This window comes from Carex rostrata, chromosome 6 (genome assembly GCF_964058835.1).
Source record: "Carex rostrata chromosome 6, lpCarRost1.2, whole genome shotgun sequence".
Taxonomy (NCBI): domain Eukaryota; kingdom Viridiplantae; phylum Streptophyta; class Magnoliopsida; order Poales; family Cyperaceae; genus Carex; species Carex rostrata.
In genome coordinates, this window is record NC_135923.1 from 3,446,816 (window position 1) to 3,474,361 (window position 27,546).

The 27,546-nt window shown below is 34.0% G+C and overlaps 2 protein-coding genes and 1 long non-coding RNA gene across 3 annotated transcripts; 1 reads left to right on the forward strand and 2 right to left on the reverse strand.

Moving 5' to 3' along the window:
• The first annotated feature begins 4,429 nt into the window (after positions 1-4,429).
• On the forward strand, positions 4,430-5,631 carry LOC144555687 (proline-rich protein 2-like). Its single transcript, XM_078304090.1, has 2 exons — positions 4,430-4,664; positions 4,784-5,631. Exons 1-2 carry the CDS (start codon positions 4,505-4,507, stop codon positions 5,362-5,364), a joined length of 741 nt encoding a protein of 246 aa, XP_078160216.1. The 5' UTR covers positions 4,430-4,504; the 3' UTR covers positions 5,365-5,631.
• Positions 5,632-13,146: 7,515 nt separating this feature from the next.
• Positions 13,147-13,920, reverse strand: LOC144556021 (uncharacterized). The gene is made up of 2 exons (XR_013512177.1): positions 13,499-13,920; positions 13,147-13,221 (listed from the first exon to the last, which is right to left on the reverse strand). It is a non-coding gene; the product is annotated as an uncharacterized LOC144556021 (long non-coding RNA).
• A 10,535-nt stretch (positions 13,921-24,455) lies between these two features.
• On the reverse strand, positions 24,456-24,932 carry LOC144555277 (uncharacterized). Its single transcript, XM_078303558.1, has one exon. It carries the CDS (start codon positions 24,930-24,932, stop codon positions 24,456-24,458), a length of 477 nt encoding a protein of 158 aa, XP_078159684.1.
• Positions 24,933-27,546: the final 2,614 nt, after the last annotated feature.

Consider the following 27,546-nt stretch of genomic DNA (forward strand, 5'->3'; position numbering starts at 1 on the left):
TAATTTTTCAGTTCAAGGACAGTACAAGAATTAGAGAGTACAAAATAGAAACGAAGAAACCAATAAGCGTTCCCTGAAGTAAAGATTGTAGCCAATTGTAAATGGAAAATACTGGAAAGTAAACTTCCAAGTTATGAGATTCTCGGAAGTATTTGAAGTTTTGAGATATTTACGGCACTACCACAAAGCTTCACACCAAATGCATGAACTTTTCCAGCTTCAACGTTTAAAAGTTTCTCGGAAACAGGGGCAGACCCAGGGCGATGTATTGTAAAATTTTATAGAAATTTACAGGATCAACTTTGTTCTTTTTAAAATTTTAAATGCGATGCAATTAAGCTACGATCATGCAATTTAATTTAGAGAAATATACACACACATATAGAGAGTGACTAATATGTATTCTGTAGCATATGGGCCGAAGTGCTACCGGTTCAAATTTGAAATTTCAAAATTAAAAAAATTTGATCTAAACCGTTCATCTTGTTCTCTATATTAATATGTGCTTGGAGGCCAAATTTTATATTTTGCTGAATTTTGTTACTATTTATTAAGCCACTCTAAAAATTGTTGATCCAACGGTGGCTCAACAAAGCAGTAAAATCAGCAGCCACCGTTGGATCAACAATTTTCAAAGTGACTTAATAAATAGTAAAAAAATTCAGCCAAATGTAAAATTTGGTCTCCAAGCACATATTAATATGGAGAACAAGATGAACGATTTAGATCGACTTTTTGGATTTTGAAATTTCAAATTTGAATCGGTAGCACTTCGGCCCATATGCTACCGAATGCATATTAGTCACTATATATAGAGTGAGTCTATGGTACTATGCATATTACGATTTGACACCGTGCTATGGCTCTATATTCGAGTTTTCAAATCCTAACGGTCGATCCGAACCGTTCATCTTGTTCTTCATATTAATATGTGTTTGGAGACCAAATTTTACATTTTTTGAAATTTTTTTACTATTTTTTTAGATTTATTGAAAATCACTGTTTTTGGATCGTCCGGAATTTTCAGATCAAGTGTTGGGGGTTTTATATTCTACTGATCTATGTTGGGGGTTTTATATTCTATTTAGTGCTGTTGTAAATTTAAATATTCGTATTCTCATTTTTATGTAACCTTGTTTAGTTGGAGGTTTTACTACTATGTGATTACTCTACATATTTTCCATCTTTTAATATGATTGTTAGTCGGCAATTGTCACTAACTTTAAAAAAATATCTAAATTATAAAGTTTTGATGGGCATATATCTAAATTTCTCTTTTTTTGGGTGTTTTGTACAGTATGAGATAATAACCAGTTTCGTACCAGTTCTTCAGTTTTGTATTTTGTGTTGTTTCTCTTGTGCTGTATAAATGAAAGATAAAAGTATAGATGCGCTATTTGAATAGATGAGGGACAAATGAATATCTTAGTTGTTAATTAATAAAGTTAGATGCTCTATTGTTTTTTCCATGATAATATTTTGTTATATGTATTTGTGGGACAAATAATAACAAGAATAAAAGTGTCATTTTTACTCGACTGAAATTATTTCTTTTCTAATATATAGACTTTTCAATCAAAAATTTGAGATGAATTGAATTCTTATTCATTTTAATGTCGATTAACAAAATTCAATTGAAAATCATCTCTATTGAATTCTATTGAATTGAAATCAATGGAACTCTAAAAACAATTGGTTCCGATCACAGCCTCCGTATAGAAGAGCGAATATAGTAAATTCATTGTTTGATGTACGAAAGCGATATGTTATGTCTACGGACACTATTACATGTTCAATCTTACATACTGACATTGGTATTTCTAGATATAGTAAATTCATCGGCTGTTCAAATGTGTTTTAATAGTTCAATTTGAAGATAAAATCTGTTTCTTTTCTCTTCACTTCAAAATCTGAACGGTTGAAAATGTTTGAATGGTTGGATGAAGAAAAGTAGAAACCTGCTTTCTTGAAAGAAGAGTAACAGATCCTCATCCAAAAGTTTCACGAATGAACATATTATAAGATAATTACTCCTAGTTAATAATTTAATATGATATGGTCTTAAGTACTTTGCCAAAAAAAATTGGTACATATTTTCCACATTTGTACTTGTAGGTTCTTTTTAATGATGTCTTATTAGTAAAAGTCGGAGATCAAACCATTTAAATATTAAATATTCACAAAAGTTTTTCTTCTAGATTTCGAACATGCGACATCTCCTACAAATAGTATTATTTTTGAAACTAGATCAAAAGTTGTGTTTTTGTGTGTGTGCTTTTTTTTTTAAACTACAAAAATAACATATTATAAGATAATTACTCCTAGTTAATAATTTAATACCGATATGGTCTTAAGTACTTCGCAAAAAAAATTGGTACATATTTTCCATATTTGCACTTGTAGGTTCTTTTTAATGATGTCTTATTAGTAAAGGTCTGACATCAAACCATTTAAATATTAAATATTTACAAAAGTTTTTCATCCAAATCTCGAACATGCGACATCTCATACAAATAGTATTATTTTTGAAACTAGATCAAAAGTTGTGTTTTTTTTAAACTACAAAAATAACATATTATCAAAATTAACAGAGAAAGTATATGGTAATGTAATGCAAGTTTTTGCTGTGAAATTAATGCAATGCATGATTAAGCCGGTTAGTTAGCTGCATGGAGATAATTGTCCTATACTTTTGAGGCAGCGATGTGGTTTCAAGTCTCCATCACATTGTCTGTGATCTATGTATATGCCAACTGAAAAAAATCCCTCATGAATAGACAATTAAAGAAGTAAAATAAAATAAAATAAAAGACTTGTGTTTACACATCTAACTAGATTCATGCTTGACTTAATTAATTAATTAATGTTTTAAGGCCTTTTCTTTTATGAGACAAATCTGTGCTGGTAGTTTTCAATATTTAATATCCAAAAAAAAAATGTCGCTACAATTTTATAGGATCTATTTCCCAGCATAGCAATATTCATACTCTCTTTCTTTAGCTCGGAAAATGACTATATATATGTCTATACGCAACTGCAACAACCGAAAGGGGAACGAATCTGAGATCCGGTGTAGAAGTTGTATGATTAGTAATTTATGAATGATTCAAGCGACCCGTTATGTATGCAGTGCCACAGGAGACACAAAAGGGGTCTATATCATTTTAATTAATTAATTAATGTTCCATTATGAAAGTGAAACCTCGTTAGATGTTGTTGAATATGAAAATATTGCATCTTTCTTGCCATTCTTGGTTTAAGTTACTGAGCCTTAGCTACAACTTTTTTTTAAGCACCACATTTAACCATCCAGCTTAATTATCTCAAAAATAATACTTATAATTTATCTTTTTCTTATTTAATGAAGTTTCCCCGAAAAACCAGTACTAGTTCATCACACACTAGCTAGTGTGCCAATCGTATAAAATTTTATAGTACCATGATATTTTTTTTTGCTGATAATGAAAGTTAATTTTATAGTATCATGAATTTTACTTTAAATTATATAAAAGCCATCCATATATGTATAAAAAGAAAAAGAAATGAGGATCAATTAACCCCATTATATATTGAAGATATTTATATTGAAACTTATATTGAAGTTCAGTACTAAAAAATCAGAAGTCAGAAAAGAATTAACAAATCAAAAGAGAAAAAAAAAATTCCAAATAGGCAGCTGCCTACCCCTGAAGCACTGTGGCTCCGCCGAGACAACACCGAAAACCAGCATACTTGTCTATTTTTTTTCAAAGTTTTCATATATTAATGAAAAGTGTCTATATCGTACTGATTGGAAGAAAAAATAGGTGGCGCCAAAATAACCATATGGTATAAAACATGGGCCGGATATTATTTATTGATAATTGAAACATCTGTTTCCTAGAAGTTACGACAGAGTTAGACCACACAGTTCAAAATCAGACGGTGCCGATCTGATTAAAAAATTCTGGTATCAAATATTATTTGGAAAGTTAATTATTTGATCGGATGATCAGCTTACAGCTAAGGCATTCACTGATTCACGCTGCATCACTTTAATGTGCTATACTGCTAATTAATAATGACTCACATTTCGCCTATGGTTGTTGTAACATGGTACAGTAATGGCACTAGCTACCGGCATTATGCCATCCGTGCCAGTTTAAATATCACGTCCGTTAAAATATCCTTCCTATCAGCATGATCTGACGCATTCAGTTCAAATCGGACGGTTTTCATCACATGACATATATATAGTAGCAAACTATATATGGTTACATGCAGATACGGACACGGTTGCCAAAAAAATTAAACTAGCCAAATTATGGAACAATTAAATGCTTTAAACCATAAAGGCGGCGCCTATATATCATTTGAGCCCTTAAACACACTACTGTTACACTGTACCACCCTTGCACTAGCATTCCATCACTACTATATAAACTAATCCATATGCACCCAGTACCTCTTCATCTCACTACTCCTTCCTATTCTAGTTTCTGTCTTCATTAATTAAGCTGTTTTGATGGGGACACAGAGGATGAAACAAAACCTATTATTTGGGTTTTGTTTCGTGACATTGGCTTTTGGAATTGTCAGGGCAGAAAAGACCGTGACGGTGGTCGGCTCAACCGAATGTGTGGATTGCGTTGAGAAGAACATCAAAGTTGAACAAGCTTTCAAAGGTAGATATAGTAAATTTCTCATGCACAAGCTAGCATATGTCTGACAAGAATAAACATGTGCTCAGACTTATAAATCCAACCTTATATATATGTTTTGTATTAATTATTTAATAATGTAGGTCTTAGAGTTGCAATCAAGTGCAAATCAGCCAACGGCCAATATGAGACCAAGGGAGTGAGCCAGCTTGATAAATCAGGCAACTTCCACGTAAACCTTCCCATCGACCTCCTCCACGAAGAATCCGAAGGCATCACTACTCTCAAACCGGCATGCCTAGCCGAGCTAAGGGACCAATCCAACAAGGCGTGTCCCAAAGCCGACCCGTTAACCATAACTTTAGCATCAAAAGAGAAAGACCAGCACACATTCACCGTGGGTCAAGATGGAAAATTGCAAATCCACTCCGGCATTTGCAATTCTGCGACCTTCTGGCCACCTAAGTGGGACCTATTCCACAAGAAACCTTTCTTTTCCCATCCTTTCTTTACACCACCTGTACCAGAGCCACCCAAGCCACCTAAGCCACCTAAGCCACCTAAGCCAACTCCTGATGAGAAGCCAACTCCTGATGAGCCAGTGCATCCATGGTTCCAACCCCACCCGAAATTTGGTTTCCCTCCTATTGACAAGAAGCCACATCCTTGGGCCAAGTATTTTCAAAAGAAGCCTTTTTTCCCTCCTGCTGATACTAAGAACTAAATCGAGGTTATCAAAAAATGCAATTAAATGTGCTCTTTAGACTATCTAAAAAGAATGCATGGAATTGCAGATTTGATAACTAATTGCTTTTGAAGGGTCCTACTTAAGGGCTTCTATATATTATGGATTGTTGTGCAGTTGAAGGTGCTATTACTTATTAGTCTGATAAGATTTATATATATATATATATTGTGTATTTGGGCTTGTTGTATATTGCAATTTGTATTTGTAATTTTGCTATGGTTCATCTATTTTGAAGTTGATATATATATAGATTACTGTGTATTTGTATTTGTATTTATATCTATAGATCATTGTGTATTTGTAATTTATATATAGACATTATTTGTTGGATTATGGAAAAAAACAAGTTTATTGTGCTAGTTTTTATTTGATTATATATAATTTCTGCCAAATACTGGACGGTGGACGGTTAAAATATACCAAACAAATCAATCAGATGCAGTCTTAAAGAACATAAATGGTGTCAATTATGACAGAAATTTTGGATTTATCTTGGGAATAATAAATATTACAATTAAAAACTAAAGGTACTGGCATTAACAGAGCAAGTTGCTCTTTATGGAATTTTGTCAAAGACGGTACCTCACATGTACAATAGAATATTAATTTTTCAGTTCAAGGACAGTACAAGAATTAGAGAGTACAAAATAGAAACGAAGAAACCAATAAGCGTTCCCCGAAGTAAAGATTGTAGCCAATTGTAAATGGAAAATACTGGAAAGTAAACTTCCAAGTTATGAGATTCTCGGAAGTATTTGAAGTTTTGAGATATGAGGAGGGTTCAAATGCCTCCATGTTTTTGTGCCTCCATCTCTTTCCATCATTTTCAAAGTTCAAACAGTCGATCCGAACCGCTCAACCTAACCTTCATACTAAAATATGTTTGGAGACCAAATTTTATATTTTTAGGAATTTTTTTACTATTTTTTTAGATAGGTACAAAAATACTGTTTTTAGATGGTTCAGATTTACTGATTTTGTACCTATCTAAAAAAATAGTAAAAAAAATTCTAAAAATATAAAATTTGGTCTCCAAATATATTTTAGTATGGAGGTTAGGTTGAGCGATTCGGATCGACTGTTTGAATTTTGAAAATAATAGAGAGATGGAGGCATGATGGAGGCACAAAAACATGAAGGCATTTGAACCCTCCTCTTGAGATATTTATGGCACTACCATAAGGGCGTGTTCGGATGTCACGGGATTACGAAATGGGAATAGGAATGGGAATGGGAACTCACTTTTGAAAAAGCGGGAACCCACGGGTACAAAATGTATGGGATTAATTATGGGAATATGAGAAAATGAGTGTTCGTTTGTACCATGGGATTAATTGTGGGAAATCTTTATTTATTTTTAAATATGTATATTTATTTAATTGTTTTAGTTTAGTTTAGTTTAGTTATAAATGATTTTTATTTAATTATTATTTTTGAATAGTATAGCGTTCTCTTCTGTATTGATTTTAACTAATTAAGTTAAAGTTAGCTTAATATAAAAAAGTAATTAAATATAAAATTATAATGAACAAAAAATATGCCATCATCTATTTATTTAGACCAATAATATATTGTAAATTTAATATTTTAACGGATTGTAAATTGTAACATTTGGTAAACATAATTTTTTCTTAAATTATATTAATGAAATTAAATAAAATTGATTAAATAATAATATTAAAAAGATGAACTATTTCTAATGAAAAATATTACTAGAATGGTACAAATAAAATAAGAAAATATTTATAAATAAATTAAAAATAAAAAAACAACAATTAAAAACACTTACAAAAAATAAACATTTAAAAACATTTACAAAAAAATAAACATTTAAAAATATTTACAAAAAAATAAACATTTATAAACAAACAAATGACACGTTCGATTGTCACTAAAGTTTTGTATATAGTTGCTCCAACATGCACTTTAATCTATTTTAAGTTTTGATTACAAATTGAGATGTAAGAAAAAATAGAAAATAGAATGTCTGGTTTCGGAAGATAGTCCCACAAGCCCCAGTGAAATTAAGAAAGAGGTATACATATATAACTTTCTCCATGTTCAAAAAATGTTACGTGCAATGAGAAAGGCCACGTGGAGAGAGAAGGAAACAGTCAGCCCATGTGATGAGAGAGAAGATTGGGAAAATGAAAATTGAGTCTGAGCTCATTTTTTTGTTCCCATAAAAATACACAGGTTTGGAACGTTCTTGGAAAAAAATGTGGGAAGTAATTGGGAAAAAACATGTCATCCGAACAGGGTAGGGAAAAAGTTGGGGAACCCAATCCGATACCCACCAAATTCCTATAATTTAGGTGCAGCCGAACAGGGCCTAAAGATTTTTTGTTCCCATAAAAATACACAGGTTTGGAACGTTCTTGGGAAAAAATGTGGGAAGTAATTGGGAAAAAACATGTCATCCGAACAGGGTAGGGAAAAAGTTGGGGAACCCAATCCGATACCCACCAAATTCCTATAATTTAGGTGCAGCCGAACAGGGCCTAAAGCTTCACACCAAATGCATAAACTTTTCCAACTCCCCAGTTTAATTTTTTCAAATCTTCCTCCGCATCTCTTGTTTGTTTTCTTCTCCATTAAGGAATTGGCATGCACACTTCCATTTTAATCCTTTTTTATTTTCTGGTTTGCTTTTTAATTTTCTTAATCTTGTTAATTGATATTTGTATCTTAAAACTTGTAGGACAAAATTATCTGATCATTATATCTAATATTTTTCATAATAAATTTGTTGGATACAAAACATATATCATAGTACCAAAATAGTAGTCACTATTCATCTCATAATGTTATATTGTTAATCAGAATATATCAATTCAAGATCAATAATTTTTTTTCTAAGCATATACACTACAACAGAACAAATATACTGTGACCGGTATCAGCGACCGGGTCTAACGCCGGTCGCAGATAATCATTTTTCCAAAAAAAAAAATACAAAAAACCAAATGCGACGACGCACTATCAGCGACAGTATCTGCGACCGGCGCCTTCACCGGTCACAGAAAATTCCACAGAACTAACAGATGAATCAAAAGAAAATAAGATGGTAAACAATAATTACATAAATATTATCTGTTCTGTTGATGAATCTGTATTAATGATCTTTGGTGATATGACCATTGCTAAGGATATGTGGGATGCTATTGTATACAAATTCGAGGGTAATGCCCAGATAAAGCAAACCAAACTCATTGGTCTTGAAACTAGATTTGAAACCTTTGATATAGGAGATAATGAATCAATTCAGGATATGTACAATAGGTTTTTACAAATGCAAAATGAATTTGTTGAATTGGGAGAACCTATTTCTAATAGTAAAATTGTATGAAAGATTTTGTGTGTGATGCTTAGAAAACCAAAATGGGTGTCAATGTTAAGTGCTCTTGAAGTTCTCTCGAGAGTACAACCTTTCTCTCCAGAAGAGCTATTCGCACATTTTCGCAGTTGTGAAGGAAAACTCCGTCAATCTGCTGAAATAGAACACAACTCTAAAACCATTGCTCTCCCTGCACAAAAACAAACCTTCCAATCACAAAAACCCTATACCTATCAAAATACATCTTCCTTTAATGATAACTTCGTAAATAAAATTAACCAAGAAACTTCCATAGACCCTCTTGTTATGTCCAAAATTATTCAAGAAATGCTTGAATTTGAACAACAGTACAACAAGAAAAGAGAAGAGAAGAGAAGAGCAAACACATTATGTGCATAGTTTGTCACATGGAAGGGCATACAATGAAAAATTTCTATAAACTCTTCCCAAGAGACAAGATTGAAGGAGGAAAGCAAGATAAGTGGCCGAGGTCCTCAACAAATAGATTCCAAGGTAAGAAAGTATTGAAAGCATTGCAGGCATTAACAAATGAAGGTTCCCACATGAGTAACGAGATAAGTCTGATACTAAGACAAGCAATGAGCAAGAAACCAACTTAGCTTTGATGGCTAACTGATGACTCTAAATGAGTACTACTAACTTTTAGTATATAAAATATATACTTAGTTACCCTAATTCTACTATGTCGGATTACAAGCGCATAATCCTACTGTGTAGTAGTGTCGGGTGTCGATCCACAGGGATAGATCTATTAAATGATTAACAACTTAGCACTAGTCCAGGTTCTTTGGTTTGTTTGGTTGTGTGACTTTTAATTAATGAATAATAATAATGGTGTGTAGGTTGATTTTACAGTTTACTCTGACAGATTGATAGGTGGAGATGCTAATTGCTGTAAGCCAAAGAATAGCAAGCCTCTAGGGTTTTAGATGAAATCCTTCTAATTATCTCAATACATATTTATGGCACTCATGTCTACCCGTATACAGCCTTCTGTCACTACCGCATACGGACCCGCATATGGTACTGTCACTACCGCATGCGGTATAAACCACCCCGCAGATAGAGCCGCATACCGATACTATTATTCTCTATGGATGCCTTGGTTCGGTTCTATGCGTATTTGAAAGGTTCTCCGACTCTAAGGTCGGCTTATGGGGAACAATTTTGGTTGTCACATGATGTAATATAATTAAACCACTCACACTAATCTAATTAATCACATTCCCCTATTACTCGCTAAGTAATAACCTAAACCCTACTATTACAAGTAATAAATAAATTTCTAATTATAAATCAAGATGAGATCTATTCTATATCCTTCCAAGGAAACCCACTGGGTTCTAATCCTAGTCTTTGAACCACTGTCAAGCCTCGTTAGCCGAAGTGCTCGGTACTTACTCATATACGTCTGTTACCAATATGTATGTGGAAGACATTGGAACATAGTATACAGAACTATGTATGCAAGAATATATTTCAATAACATTCAAAGAATAACGAAATCTCAAATAGACATAAAAAAACAATATAATAAAGAGATAATATAGAATTCATTACATCCAAACCCTAGAGAGGAGAAGCTTAGCTACTCAAAGCCATGACAAAATAAAAGAAATTATATAAGAAAGATATAACCTAAAACCTAGAGAAAAATACAAAAATACAAGGTAGCCCTAAACAAATTATTTCAATACCTTTAGTGTCATTATCAGCACCCTTTACAAAAATACAGTAGTCCTAAACAAAATTCATAAAGATATGATTGTTTCCATTTTTATTGTTGAAACTATAAAGGGTAAGGATAATGAAACAAAGGAAACAAAGAAATAAGGAAATAATTTAATTGCACGAATCAAACATAGCTATAAAGAGAAATAAGGAATCAGATTGCTAGAGATTCATTCAATTTTAATTGTGACAGACTATGTAGCAGACTGTGTGGCGAGTATATTTTTAACTAAATTTAGACTTCTACACATAAAATAGATGTATTTGATCAAAAGAAGACAAATTATGTAATTGGAGGGCTGATATTCAATTTAAAAATTCATCTTTCAATCTCAGTTGTTGATGGATCAGAACAACTACGTGCATAATATAAGAATGGATATATATATATAGGATTTGGCTAATATGCTATGGGTAGCTAAGAGGCCTCCCGTGCTACGGCTCAATATTCGACTTTTCAAAATCCTAATGGTCGATCCGAACCGTTCATCTTGTTCTCCATATTAATATGTGTTTGGAGACCAAATTTTACATTTTTTGGAAATTCTTTACTATTTTTTTAGATTTATTGAATATCGCTGTTTTTTATGGTCCAGATTTGTCTGAAAAACAGCGATTTTCAATAAATCTAAAAAAATAGTAAAAAATTTCCAAAAAATGTAAAATTTGGTCTCCAAGCACATATTAATATGGAGAACAAGATGAACGGTTCGGATCGACCGTTAGGATTTTGAAAAGTCGAATATTGAGCCGTAGCACGGGAGGCCTCTTAGCTACCCATAGCACCGTAGCCAAGTCCTATATATATATATATATATATGAGCAAAGCTAGGGTGTGATGTGCTCACCAAGAGGGTTTGATGAGCACAACTCCAAAAGTATATCGGATCAACTTCAAATGCTCAATCCAAACCGTTGAAATCTATGTACTTTATGAGTGATGCATGCGCATATAAAATTTTGAAACTTTCGAATTTATTTGCTACAAGATCAAGCAGTCAAAGAAATAAACCTTATATAAGTTAATTAATAAATTGTTTTATATATTAAATTTTTATCATTTCTTTAATACCAGAATTTAAACAGTCCAAATAATATTTGATACCAGAATTTTTTAATCAGATCGATCGGCACGGTCTGATTTTGAACTGTGTGGCCCAACTCTGTCCTAACTTCTAGCTAGGAAACAGAACAGATATTTCAATTATCAATAAATAATATCCCATGTTTTATACCATATGGTTATTTTGGCGCCACCTATTTTTTCTTCCAATTAGTACGATATAGATACTTTTCATTAATATATGAAAACTTTGAAAAATATATAGACAAGTATGCTGGTTTTTGGCGTTGTCTCAAGCGAGCCATAGTGCTTCAGGAGTAGGCAGCTGTCTACTTGGAATTTTTTTTTCTCTTTTGATTTGTTAATTCTTTTCAGACTTCTGATCTTTTAGTAGTGAACTTCAATATAAGTTTCTATTATTGATGCATTATAAGTTTCAATACAAATATCTTCAATATATAATGACCGGATACGAATAGTAAATAGATATTAAAATTCAAAATTAAATCCGTCTTAAACGGATATAGATACAGAATAGATAGTCCACGGATACGGATATAAAACGAATAATGATCAGATAATTTTGTCATACAAGTTTTAAGATACAAATATCAATTAACAAGATTAAGAAAATTAAAAAGCAAATCAGAAAATAAAAAAGGATTAAAATGGAGGTGTACAAGCCCATTCCTTAATGGAGAAGAAAACAAACAAGAGGTGCGGAAGAAGAATTGAAAAAAAGTAAACTGGGGAGTTGGCAATGTTTATGCATTTGATTCAGTGTTTTAAAATGCGGTTTTGTTCATGCATGCGGAAGGTCACTGCATACCGCATATGAGGTATGCGGACACATATGCGGATTTTCATGTGGATTTTAAAATAAAAATTCACGTATATATATATATATTCATATTCATATATTTAAATTTATTTTCACATAATAACATAACCAACAATAATTTTTTAATTTTTTTAATATAAATTTTAATTAAAATACAATCAAATTATCAAAACCGCATGGCAAGACTGCATGACCGCTTATTTCAGTCCGCATGGCCGCATATTTAGACTGCATGGCCGAATTTTTAATCCGCATGACCGCATATTCGGACCGCATATGCGGTCGCATAGAAAAACCGGATGGGCATTCTGAACACGGCCACCAACCTCATACGCATATGCGGCCACATTTTAAAACACTGATTTGATGTGAAGCTTTATGCATGGTAGTGCCATAAATATCTCAAAACTTCAAATACTTCTGAGAATCTCATAACTTGGAATTTACTTTCCAGTATTTTCCATTTACAATTGGCTTCAATCTTTACTTCAGGGAACGCTTATTGGTTTCTTCGTTTCTATTTTGTACTCTCTAATTCTTGTACTGTCCTTGAACTGAAAAATTAATATTCTATTGTACATGTGAGGTCTTCGACAAAATTCCATAAAGAGCAACTTGCTCTGTCAATGCCAGTACCTTTCAATTTTAATTGTAATATTTATTATTCCCAAGATAAATCCAAAAATTTCTGTCATAATTGACACCATTTATGTTCTTTAAGACTGCATCTGATTGATTTGTTTGGTATATTTTAACCGTCCAGTATTTGGCAGAAATTATATATAATCAAATAAAAACTAGCACAATAAAATTGTTTTTTTCCAGAATCCAACAAATAATCTCTATATATAAATTACAAATACACAATGATCTATAGATATAAATACAAATACAAATACAAATACAAATACAAATACAAATACAAATACAAATACAAATATAAATACAAATACAAATACAAATACAAATACAAATACAAATACAAATACAAATTTAAATACAAATACAAATACAAATATAAATACAAATACAAATATAAATACAAATACAAATACAAATACAAATTTAAATACAAATACAAATACAAATATAAATACAAATACAAATACAAATACACAATGATCTATATATATATCAACTTCAAAATAGATGAACCATAGCAAAATTACAAATACAAATTGCAATATACAACAAGCCCAAATACACAATATATATATATATATATATATATATAGCCATATATATATATATATATAAACCTTATCTCACTAATAAGTAATAGCACCTTCAACTGCACAACAATCCATAATATATAGAAGCCATTAAGTAGGACCCTTCAAAAGCAATTAGTTATCAAATCTGCAATTCCATGCATCCTTTTTAGATAGTCTAAAGAACACATTTAATTGCATTTTTTGATAACCTCGATTTAGTTCTTAGTATCAGCAGGAGGGGAAAAATGCTTCTTTTGAAAATACTTCGTCCAAGTATGTGGCTTCTTGTAAATAGGAGGGAAACCAAATTTCGGGTGGGGATGGAACCATGCACTAGTACAAAAAACCCCTTCACCGACTGTTAAAATACCCCTACACCGACTGTTATAGCGACATCAGTAAAGCCGGTGCCAGTGAAGGTTACCTTTTACCGACGCTTGAAAAAGAGTCAGTGTTGAGCACAACACTGACTGTTTTTAGAGCGTCAGTGTTGGTGTTTAACACTGACGGTTTTTTAAGCGTCGGTGTTGAACCCAACACTGACGGTTTTTTAAGCGTCGGTGTTGGTGTTTAACACCGACGCTTAAAAAACCGTCAGTGTTGGCGTTCAACACTGACGCTTAAAAAACCGTCAGTGTTGGTATTCAACACCGACGCTTAAAAAACCGTCAGTGTTGGGTTCAACACTGACGCTTGAAAAAGAGTCGGTGTTGATGTTAAAAATGTCAGTATATATATATTAAAAACAGTCGTTATTAGCTTTATAACCGTCAGTGTTGATATAAAAATTTCGGCATGGTTCTGTTTATATTTGGGCTAGCCTCCATATTTTTGCTAGCCATATATTACTATTTAACATTTATTGATGTTAAACAATGTATCATACAAATAATTTAGACAACATAATATATTCATTCACCAAAAGACACACAACATAATAGATTCATTCACCAGAAAACACGCAAATATGAAAAAAAATATACAACTAAACTATGAACAAAATATGCAAATATAACAAAATTTACATGACAAATATGAACAAAATATACAACTAAACTATGAACAAAATATGCAAATATAACAAAATTTATCAAGCATTACATGCCTTGTAAATAGATTAGTAGTTGTCCAAGAAAAATCTACACCATTGTCTTGTTATTGCATGAAGTTGCGTCGATGTATATTTTTTTGTCGGTAAATCACACTACATGAGTACATATTAAGTTAATTTTATCCAAGTTATATGAAAATTGAATCAAGTTCAATTGTAAAATACATACATCAGGAAAAACATCAAATTGCGTAGTGACTAGGTCTTGCATGTGTTTCATGACGTAAAATCCACACACCTTCCCACCTTCTTGCTTAGGGCTCTGAAATGGTCAATGTAAGTAAAAGCAAGCAATAAAAGAGGTTCTTCACCATATATGAAGTTTCAACATAAGTAAATTTAAACACATTAAGGGGCGTATAGATAACTGTATAAATTTGACTTTCAAAATTTACTGTTCTTTTTTTCTAACCACTTTAAACCACACCGGTCATGACTAAACCTCATGATATATCTCACACTTGTGCAACTATGCATATAAAATCATTACAATTAAAAGTCGTCATATCCAATGAGTTATTATGCATTATGCAATAAATAGACAGACTTAGATGTGAGCAGGATACAATTCAATTGGATCAGATCTGGTACTGATAAGCAGGCCAAATCTGGTAAGGATAAACAGGTTGAGGTCCATTTATCTTATTTTCTTAATAAAAGGAAGTTGAGTGGTGAAATTTTTTTATCACAACAAGCATAGACAAAAAAAAGGCTGGTACCACCACTCTGTACTTGTACAAAACACAAAGCAAGTGAACATAACCTATTTATTACAGTCTTAGAAATATACTATATTAAAAGTTCAGAATTCGAAGCATTGTCTGACAAGAGGAGAGAATTCCTCAATTCTGTTCCAGACATTATTTCTGCCTCTGTTATTTGCAAATCTGCCCCAGCCGAATGCATAGTGTCATAAGATCACATAAGGGTTAATCTGAAAAAAAAAAAAAATCCTGATTTCTGCTTTTGACACCAGAAAATTCACTGCTAGAAACAGCAAGTTCAAGAGTTATCATAAACAATGAGTATATACCCCTACCGGCGACAGTAGCTCACTGGATGCTTGCTGGCAGCCAGCCATTTTTGGTTTGTAAATCATGTTCAAACAATTGTAAAACATCTAATTGTTGCTATGGAATAAACTGTAATCATCCAGGAAATCCCACCCTTCAATTTCCCTTTCGTGGTCTCTTTGCACATACTTACATGTAAAACTAGGTGATCTTTTAAGAACTTCTAACCTTATTTCTGCAAGTGCCCTCCAGTCGATATTTGTTGGGGGTTCGAAGTGATCTCCTTCTTTCCCTTTTGCCTCCTTCACTGTTATCGGAAGCTGGAGCCGGGGTAGGCTGAGGCGGGGTAGGGGTAGGGTTTGTGCTCGGGGCGAGGGAGGCTGAGGCGGGGTAGGGTTTGAGCTCGGGGCGACGGAGGCTGAGAGCAAGGGTTGAAATCCCCGACGGAGGCTGAGGCGGGGTAGGGTTTGAGCTCGGGGCGACGGAGACTGAGAGCAAGGGTTGAAATCCCCGACGGAGGCTGAGGCGGGGTAGGGCTTGTGCTTGGGGCGACGGAGGTTGAGGCGGCCGGGGTAGGGTTTGAGCTCGGAGAGACAGCAAGGCGAAGGCGGAGAGCTTTGTGCTCGGGGCAAGGGAGTCTGAGGCGGGAGAGAGATAGCAAGGCAGATAGGTTTTGGGTTTACGAAGAGGGAAATCAAAATTATAAGGGGAAATGCTTCGCGTCAAGCTACCCGGGAAATGAAATTCACAATTTTAACTCTATCAAACTTTCTATTTATTTTTAAATGGGAAATAAAATCACTGACGGTTCACAACAAAACAGTCAGTAAATGGATAACACTGACGGCTTTAAAATAAACAGTCGGTGCTGGTTATCAACACCGACGGTTTTTAAAGCGTCAGTGTTGACACCTAACACTGACGCTTTAAAAACCGTCGGTGTTGATAACCAGCACTGACTGTTTTTTCAAGCGTCAGTGTTGATTATCAACACCGACGGTTTTTAAAGCGTCAGTGTTAGGTGTCAACACTGACGCTTTAAAAACCGTCGGTGTTGATAACCAGCACTGACTGTTTTTTCAAGCGTCAGTGTTGAAAAACAACACTGACTGTTATTTAATAAAAGCGTCGGTGTAGAAGTGTGCTACACTGACGCTTCGGTGAAAACAGTCGGTGGTTAAGGGTCGGTGAAGGGATTTTTTATATCTGGCTAATTAATTGCTTAAGAGTTAATAAAGCTGACATGCATGTTCATTTTGTTTTTTATTAATTGTTCGATAAAGACGAAAACCTGATCAAATAATTGTCTCTCATACAAATTTTCTCTCATAGATTTAAATAATCTAATTAGGATTTATTTTCCATAAAGATAAAGAATAAAATAATATATGACTTAAGATAACTTGATTGGAATACCTAAAAAAAAATATGCACATAGATAAATAACTAAAAAAAAATGAGGAAATCAGTTATCTTAGTAATAACTAAAAAAAATATGTACATAGAATAAAATAAAATATGCATGTTCACTTAGTATTTTCAATTAACTAGCGTTGCATAAGAATAATTTTCAACAAATATAGAAATTGCAACTGTTGCCATAATATTAACTAGCGTTACATAAGAATATCTTCACTTAGCGTTACATAAGCGGAAATTAAGGAGGCAGAGAGAGAGAGCTGAAAGGAGGTGAAGAGAGAGAGCTGAAAGGAGGCTGAGGCTAAGCAGAAAGGAGGCGAAGAGCGAAATAAAATTTACAAGCAGCTGACCTAGTTATACAGGGAAGAGGATAGCTTATAAGCGAAATAAAATCACTGACGGTTCCGTAACAAAACAGTCAGTAAATACCCAACACTGACGCCTCCCAAAAAACAGTCAGTAAATTTACTAACACTGACGGTTTTACAACAATCAGTGTTGCTAGTCAACAGTGACGCTCTAAAAACCGTCAGTGTTGGTAACCAACACTGACGGTTTTTAGAGCGTCACTGTTGACTAGCAACACCGACGGTTTTATAAAAAACAGTCAGTGTTGGTTATCAACACTGACGGTTTTTAAAGCGTAACTGTTGAATACAATTACTGACGCTTGAAAAACAGTCAGTGTTGGTGGCCAACACTGACGCTTTAAAAACCGTCAGTGTTGACAACCAACACTGACTGTTTTTTGTAAAAACCGTCGGTGTTGAGAATAAACACTGACTTCTTTTCAAGCGGCAGTGTTGAGAAATAATACTGACTGTTATTTAATAAAATGGTCAGTGTAGGGGTAGCAACACTGATGCTTCAGTTAAAACAGTCGGTGATGAAGGGTCGGTGAAGGGGATTTTTGTACTAGTGATGGATGCGCTGGCTCAGGAGTTGGCTTAGGTGGCTTAGCTGGCTTAGCTGCCTTAGGTGGCTTAGCTGCCTTAGGTGGCTTAGCTGGCTTAGCTGCCTTAGGTGGCTTAGGTGGATGCTTTTGCCCTGGCTTAGGAGTTGGCTTAGGTTGGTCCACAGGAACTGGTGGTGTTGGTGTAGGCTTGTACACTGGTACAGGAGTCTGGTAACCAGGTTGTGGGGGATTGTAAACTGGGACTGGTGGCTGGTAAGGTGTTGTAGGAGGCTTATACTCTGGTACAGTTGGTGTTGTAGGGGTTTGTAAACTGGAACTGGTGGCTGGTGCAGGTGTTGAAAGCTTGTGCATGAGAAATTTACTATATCTACCTTTGAAAGCTTGTTCAACTTTGATGTTCTTCTCAGCGCAATCCACACATTCGGTTGAGCCGACCACCGTCACAGACTTTTCTGCCCTGACAATTCCAAAAGCCAATGTCACCAAACAAAACCCAAATAATAGGCTTTGTTTCATCCTCTGTGTCCCCATCAAAGCAGCTTAATTAATGAAGAAAGAAAGTAGAATAGGAAGGAGTACTGAGATGAAGTGGTACTGAGTCCATATGGATGAGTTTATATATATAGTAGTGATGGAATGCTAGTGCAGTACTGGTGGTACAGTAGTGTGTTTACGGGCTCACATGGAGGTGCACTGAGAAAGAACAGCAGAGACAAATGATATATAGGCGCCGCCTTTATGGTTTAAAGCATTTAATTGTTCCATGCATAATTTGGGTAGTTTAATTTTTTTGGCAACCGGGTCCGTATCTGCATGTAACCATATATAGTTTGCTACTATATATATGTCATGTGATGAAAACCGTCCGATTTGAACTGAATGCGTCAGATCATGCTGATAGGAAGGATATTTTTAAACTGGATGGCATAATGCAGGTAGTGCCATTACTGTACCCAGAGGCGGAGCTACACTCATTCAGTTGTGTTGAGTATATGGAAATTGATCCGTTGCTTGCTTCAGATAAGCGTCGTTGCCTACCCTTATAAAAATTTCACAGCTTATATTTCGCACTTGTGTCGATATGTTGTTTCAGGGAGGAAGGAATGAAAAAGAACAACAATAGAAGGTGATTCTGACAAGTGGGGTCAATTTTACATGATTCAAGGGAATGGGCCGAATCTTATGGGCCTGAAGAATAGAGGATTAAAAGAAGTATGGAGTACAGTGATTTGCACAACAATTAGCTCTACTCAACTCCGTATTAAAATAAGTATTATATATAGTATAGTGGTTTGCTGCAAACCACTTTTAGGGCTTGAATAAAGAAAAAAATAGATAAATAAATGAGAAAATATTTATTTACCAAAATAAATGTATTATATTATATTGTGATTTTTTTGGAGCTAATATAATTTTACGACAAAATATTTTTTTATAATATTTTTCCTTTCTTTTAGTATAAAATAAAACAAGAGTTCTTCGGAAAAAATATCTATTTTTATTCAATTTGTTCAATTCCTACTAATTTTAATTATGATTTTCAAAACTATGATTCTAGATTTTTTACACCGGCATCTCGACTCATGCTTGACTGTAGCGCTCTAACATAAACCCTAATCCGCAAAAAAAAATTCTCACTAGGCAACATATATATTGTGTTATCTCATAACCTCTTTTTTTTGTATTCAATTTCTCACTGTCTAAGAAAGAAAAATCATGAGTTGCGCCTGTATATGTGCAAAGATGAGCTGGCAAATCTCTAGTTGTAACTGTTTTTTGCTTACTCCAGATGAAAATTCTGACTACGCCACTGACTGTACCATGTTACAACAACCTTAGACGAAATGTGAGTCATTATTAATTAGCAGTATATATAGCACATTAAGGTGATGCAGCGTGAATCAGTGAATGCCTTAGCTGTAAGCTGATCATCCGATCAAATAATTAACATTCCAAATAATATTTGATACCAGAATTTTTTAATCAGATCGGCACCGTCTGATTTTGAACTGTGTGGCCCAACTCTGTCGTAACTTTAAGAAACAGATGTTTCAATTATCAATAAATAATATCCCATGTTTTATATCATATGGTTATTTTGGCGCCACCTATTTTTTCTTCCAATCAGTACGATATAGACACTTTTCATTAATATTTGAAAACTTTGAAAAATAGACAAGTATGCTGGTTTTGGCGTTGTCTCAATAGTACATGTTTTTATATCTAACTAGGTGTCTTTTGGAAAAAGTTTTCTATCATCTGAAGTAGGGAAGAGTCTCTAAAAAAATATGTAAAATTATGTCTGTACCAAATACATAATTATTTTCTTGAGCAAAACCAGTTACAAACCCCGAACAAGTACAAAAGAAGCATCATCAATAATTTCCCACAGGAAATTACACAAACTTAATTAATTAGGACTTGCATGGAAAGAAAACTGCTTAACTTGGAGATTGTTAGGCCAGATGGTCAACATGCAACATGTTATATATACAACCTCAAAATAATATTGGCTGCAATCATCATGATATTAATATTTTTTTTTAACTCTGAGGATTATGTTCAACGAGGTGTAAGTGTACTGTGCTTTTGAAACTGGTGATCTCTTTCATCATACAAAATTGTTTTATGGAAAATTAATATAATTTAATTATTGATGGTTATACTAAGCAAAATCTTCAATTCAAATCAAATATTTCATCATAATTCTGATGGCCTAAAAGGAAATATAGCAAATAAATATATAGTATATATGGCTAATATATATACTTTTGTAAGCACTTAGGTCAAAATGCTTACGGATCAAATTTAAAAATTTTACATTCAAAACGTTGGATTATGTAGCTCATTAAATTGGTTATATATTAAACTTGTAGAATACCAATTTTTACTATTTTTTAGAATTTTTGAAAGATGCATGGTCCTTTTTGACATACCAACAACACATGCATCAATATGCGCACAAATCTTATTTAGATGGATTTTGAATTGAAAACATATGGGCTGAAATGCTACTAAAAGCATATTAGCCGGATATATATATATAAACCCAAGGGGTTATCTGTAAAAATAGTTTGGAGATCCGTTCCCAGATGGTAAGTGTTTTTTTATTATTTATTTGCAGAAAAAATGCCCTTAGTAGGGATGCAAACGGATCGGATACGGATCGGATAGTGGTAAAACCATATCCATATCCGTTTTCATTTTCCGGATATGGATACAGATCGGATATTAGACGGATACAGATACGAATCGGATATTAACCGGATACGGATACGAATATCCGCTTTTTATAATAGTGAATAACATAATTTTGTTCATAATACATATTAAATTATATAATATATATCTACTATTCGGATACGGATAATTAAAATTCAAAACCATATCCGTATCCGTATCCGCACGGATATTCGGATATTGGATATCTCTATTAAATTTTTGGATACAGAGTCGAATACGGTCGGATAATATCCAACCCGTTTGCACCCCTAGCCCTTAGGCTAATGGTAAATGTTTTAACCAGAGACAATAGGTATGTATCATGTATGTATCCGTATAAAGACTTTTTTTTTTTTTGGAGGAAAGACCCGTAGGTTTTGCATTAATTAATTAAAAAGAGAAGTTCAACAACTTAGCGTTACATTTTCCTACTTGCCTTAAGAATAAAATAAACGTTGCAGTTAAAGAAACAAAAGCATAAAAGAAAATTTAAATCCTATGTCTACATCTAAGAGCCCAATTAAGCGCGAGATGGCCCGTCCCTTCTAATTTGTAAAAATGGAATAGATCAGGGGTCTCCAAGTAACTATCCTTTTGAGCTTCTGACAAATCCTTCTCGCCTTACCATTGTGTAGACATTTTTTGTGTATAGCTAATGTTTAGGAATTTTTTCAATTATTTTCTAAGTGATGTTGTGTGAGAATATTTTTAGTAATCATAAATCCTAGTTTTTACTTAGTTTGTTCGAGGACAAACAAAGGCTTAAAACTTGACGGGGTGTGATAACGCCTATTTATATAGCGAAAATTACTAATTTTTAGTATGGAAAATGATGGAAAAATGTATGCAAAGTATCTATTTTTTTGAATTATTCAATGCAAACGTGTTTTTAGGTTATTTTGACAGATTTTGGAGAAAGTTGCGAATTTAGACCGAAAATATAGCAAAAACGTTATATTTAGGTCAATTACGAAGGAAACATCAAAATAGAACATCACATGAAGTATGCAAACACCTCACACGAAGTGCACAACATGCAACATAGTGAAATTCACTGAAATTCAGCTAAATCAGAGCCCGTATGGTATAAGCTATACCATATGCAGGTAAAATGCTTATGCCGCATGGGCACACGGATCCAATCCGTGGATTGTCTAGTTTGAATGAAATCTCGGTCGTTAAGCAACAACCTTCTAGAAGGACGAACCTACAAATGTGGCAGGCCTTGCTATGATTGGAAGTCTACTTTTAGCACTTCATTTATGGAAGAAATCTATGATTAGAACCTCCAAATATGGCATGTGAGACAATAATAGCCATGTAAATTCTATAATTGGCCTTCATGCTCTCCATGACTACACACTTAGGATTACTATATAAACCCCTCATATAATAGGATTGAATGTGCATGTTTCAGTTATGTAAGTCCATACATTAGAGTAGAATAGTGCGTGTAAATTCTGGAGTTGGAGAAGGGAAAGCGCTCGAAGTCCAAGGCGGAAGATGTTTATCTAGGTTTTAGGTTATATCTTTCTTATTTAGTTTCTTTTATTTTGTCATGGCTTTGAGTAGCTAAGTTTCTCCTCTCTAGGGTTTGGATGTAATGAATTCTATATTATCTCTTTATTATATTTATTTTTCTTTTATATCTATTTGAGATTTCGTTATTCTTTGAATGTTATTGAAATATATCCTTGCATACATAGTTCTGTATACTATATTCCAATGTCTTCCACATACCTATAGGTCTAAGGCCATCGTATATGGTAACAGACGTATACGAGTAAGTACCAAGCACTTCGGCTAACGAGGCTTGGCAGCGGTTCAAAGATTAAGGTTAGAACCCAGTGGGTTTCCTTGAAAGGATATAGAATAGATCTCATCTTGAATTATAATTAAAAATGTATTTATTACTTGTAATAAGTAGGGTTTAGGGTTATTACTTAACGAGTAATAGGGGAATGCGATTAATTAGATTAGTGTGAGTGATTTAATTATATTACATCCTGTGGCAACCAAAATTATTCCCACAAGCCGACCTTAGAGTCGAAGAACCTTTCAAATACGCATAGAACCGAACCAAGGCATCCGTAGGGAATAATAGTATCGGTATGCGGTTCTGTCTACGGGGTGGTTTATACCGCATATGGTAGTGACAGTACCATGTGCGGGTCCGTATGAAGCAGTGACAGAAGGCTGTATATGGGTAGACATGAGTGTCATAAATATGTATTGAGATAATTAGAAGGATTTCATCTAAAACCCTAAATGCTCCCTATTCTTTAGCTTACAACAATTAGCATCTCCACCTATCAATCTGCCAGAGTAAACTGTAAAATCAACCTACACACCATTATTATTATTCATTAATTAAAAGTCATGCAACCAAACAAACTGAAGAACCTAGACTAGTGCTAAGTTGTTAATCATTTAATAGATCTATCCCTGTGGATGGACACCCGACACTACTACACAGTAGGATTATGCGCTTGTAATCCGACATAGTAGAATTAGGATAACTAAGTATATATTTTATATACTAAAATTTAGTAGTACTCATTTAGAGTCATCAGTTACCCATCAAAGCTAAGTTGGTTTCTTGCTCATCACTTGTCTTAGTATCAAACTCATCTCGTTACTCATGTCGGAACCTTCATTTGTTAATGCCTGCAATGCTTTCAATACTTTCTTACCTTGGAATCTATTTGTTGAGGACCTCGGCCACTTATCTTGCTTTCCTCCTTCAACCTTGTCTCTTGGGAAGAGTTTATAGCAAGTTTTCATTGTATGCCCTTCCATGTGACAGACTATGCACATAATGCGTTTGCTCTTCTCTTGTTGTACTGTTGTTCAAATTCAAGCATTCCTTGGATAATTTTGGACATAACAAGAGGGTCTATGGAAGTTTCTTGGTTAATTTTATTTACGAAGTGATCATTAGAGGAAGATGTATTTTGATAGGTATAGGGTTTTTGTGATTGGAAGGTTTGTTTCTGTGCAGGGAGAGCAATGGTTTTAGATTTGTGTTCTATTTCAGCAGATTGACGGAGTTTTCCTTCACAACTGCGGAGATGTGCGAATAGCTCTCCTGGAGAGAAAGGTTGTACACCCGAGAGAACTTCAAGAGCGTTTAACATTGACACCCATTTTGGTTTTCTAACCATCACACACAAAATCTTTCATACAATTTTACTATTAGAAATAGGTTCTCCCAATTCAACAAATTCATTTTGCATTTGTAACATCCTATTGTACATATCCTCAATTGATTCATTATCTCCTATATCAAAGGTTTCAAATCTAGTTTCAAGACCAGTGAGTTTGGTTTGCTTTATCTGGGCATTACCCTCAAATTTGTATACAATAGCATCCCACATACCCTTAGCAATGGTCATATCACCAAAGATCATTGATATAGATTCATCAACAGAACTATAGATAATATTTATGGCATTATCGTTTACCATCTTATTTTCTTTTGATTCATTTGTTAGTTCAATGGAATTTTCTTTGGCAGTGGGAGTATATCCAGTTGCAACAATAACCCAAAGGTCAATTACATTTAGGTAGTTCATCATTCGTCTCTTCCAATGACTAAAGTTCCTGGTAGAGTTGGTTAACTTGGTTGGTTCTCTAACATGACTGATTAGTGCCATTATAGGATCTAATACAATAATCAAATTAAGTGTATCTTAATTTGATTTTCCTGCTCTGATACCACTTGTTGATCCCAAATGCACTTAGACGGGGTAAATAGGGTTTTTTTTAAACTTTTAATCTAAGTTATAAGTCCCTAGTGTGTCTTATAGTTATTCTTGACGAAAATTAGAATAACTTGGTTCTAAACTAATTTAATAAACAATAAACAAAAGAGTAGAGTTTAGAGACACTTGACACAAGAGTTGTTTACAGAGTTTGGCACTAACGCTTATGTCTCTGGGGTCTCCGACCTTCGAGATGGCGCACCTTTCTTTACCCAATGAGAAAGGAATACAAGGTGGAACCGATGAGCCCTTATAATCTTCTGAAAAATCACACGACCCGCGCACGGAATCAACTCACAAGCACTAAAGGTTTAAAGAAAACAATATGAGCAACAAAGGGCTCAAGGGTTACAAGGTGAGCAACAAGGCTCAAGGTAATAGTTGATTTGATCTCATAGGATCACTCTATGAGTTATTGTATTGATTGAATAAGCTTGAGATTGATTGTGAGTATTGAAGTTTGAGTGCACAAGCAACAACGACATTTTTTTAGATCTGGAAATTCGAAATATTGAAGTTGGAGGCGACTAGAGTAATTTTCTAAACCTTGGTATAGCTTCTATTTATAGAGAGCTGATAAAAATGAATTATGTGGTGCTGATCGTTGCAACAGTACAGGGACCGTTACAACGGTAGGTTAATTTGAGCAGACTTGGATTGAGGGAATCATAACGGTGGGAAAACTATGCATAATGGTGGATTCCGTTGGCAACGGTCTCTTCAACGGTAATCCTCTGGAATGCCGACCGTTAGGTGATGGTTCCGATCGATTTAAACCATCACAGACTCAGCTGGGGATTTATTTATTCTGTTGCAATGATAAGCCTCACTTAGATCATTCTCAAACTTATTTTACCAATTTTACATATTAAATATCCTTAATCTTGAGATGATGTTTCTACTGTCCAATTTCTTGTGCTTCATGACTACAACCTTGATATCATATTGCAATTCATTAATTCGTCCTTGATGTGTATTCATTGAATCTTCAGTTGTCATGAACCTGCACAATATCTCAAGAAGAAAAACTATAAAATGCAATTTATATATGTTTTGCAAATCTAGTCAAACAGACAAGTAGATTATAGCACAAGTCAACAGTTTAATCTTGATCAAACGATGAATTCTAAATAAATTAACTTTAATTATGAAAAATAGTTAAATGTGACCGACGTGACTAATGTGTTACGATCATCTTTTCAAATTTGATCACCATATGACATAACACGTAAAAATATAACATGATAATGGCATGGCACAACATGTATTTAGATCCCTACATATACCAATAAATTGGTATGGAACAAAACCAATACCAACATGAGGTCTATAGACCTTACAAAAAAAGTGACACAAAGCCTCCTCAAGTGCCACAAGGAGACCACGAGCTGCAAGGCCACACAAGGTGCCAGTGCCACAAGGAGAACAGGTTTTAGTTCATCATTTGTTTGTGAACACAAGATGATTTTGTTGGCTAATATGCACGTAAAACTGTGCCATCCTACAAAAGACTGGTACTTTTCGTGAGGATAAAAAGTGACTTTTCGCGACGGAGTACCATCATAAATGTGTTTTTTCTATCCCGAAAAGTGCCTACTTTGTTGTTGGCCATGTTTAGTTCCTTAATAGAAAATTGGATCGACATGGGATGGGCCTTGTGCTAGTTGAAATTAATTGGGAGTAGATTTCATATCAAGTATAACTAAATGAAAGAAAGTGTTCTTCCTGATGAACATTCAAGTACGGTAAATAACATTTGATTTGTTTACGGAACCAAGAATCAAAATTCCTTAATTTTTTTTTGTGTGTGTAATCGATCATCGATCAGCTCATTTTTATACCTAATCAGAACAGAATTGACAATAGAATCATCCTATGTGCTGAATTACAATTTACAGCTAGTGCATAATATATACCACTTGTATACACCAGGACAAGCTCAAATCAGACAGAAGGCACAAAGTTGTCATGATAAAGGAAAATGCCATACGAAGATGTTTCAAGCACCAACTATTTTTTATGAGTTGATTTTATGTGAAGATGCTCGTAATATACCCCTTCTTTAACTTTAGCTCCTAATTGTTACCATCCCAAGCTGCATCTGATAAGAAGGTGGATTTGGTGTAGAGATCGAAAAGTGGTCCATTTCCTGTAGCGAAGTTCTTGTTTTGCAAAAGCGAGAAGTCATTGCTTAGAAAATTCAAAATATATCATCAGAGAAGGATCCATGATCGCAGATAACAACCCAGAAGAAATGGGCTGCAAAACTAAAGAGAGAGTGAATCTTGGAAATCCTGCGCTGAGATCTTGATATTCCGAGCAGAAGTTGGCGCAAGAGTGAAAAATGATTTATTGACGGCCATATATATAGAGAGAGAGAGAAGGGGGGTTAAAATGCACCATCCCCTCATATTTTCATTTTCAAAGTTTAAATAGTCACTAGTGGAAAAACTGGAATCAAGATCAGCCTATCTGGATCGGTTATATGAGACAACCGATCCTAATA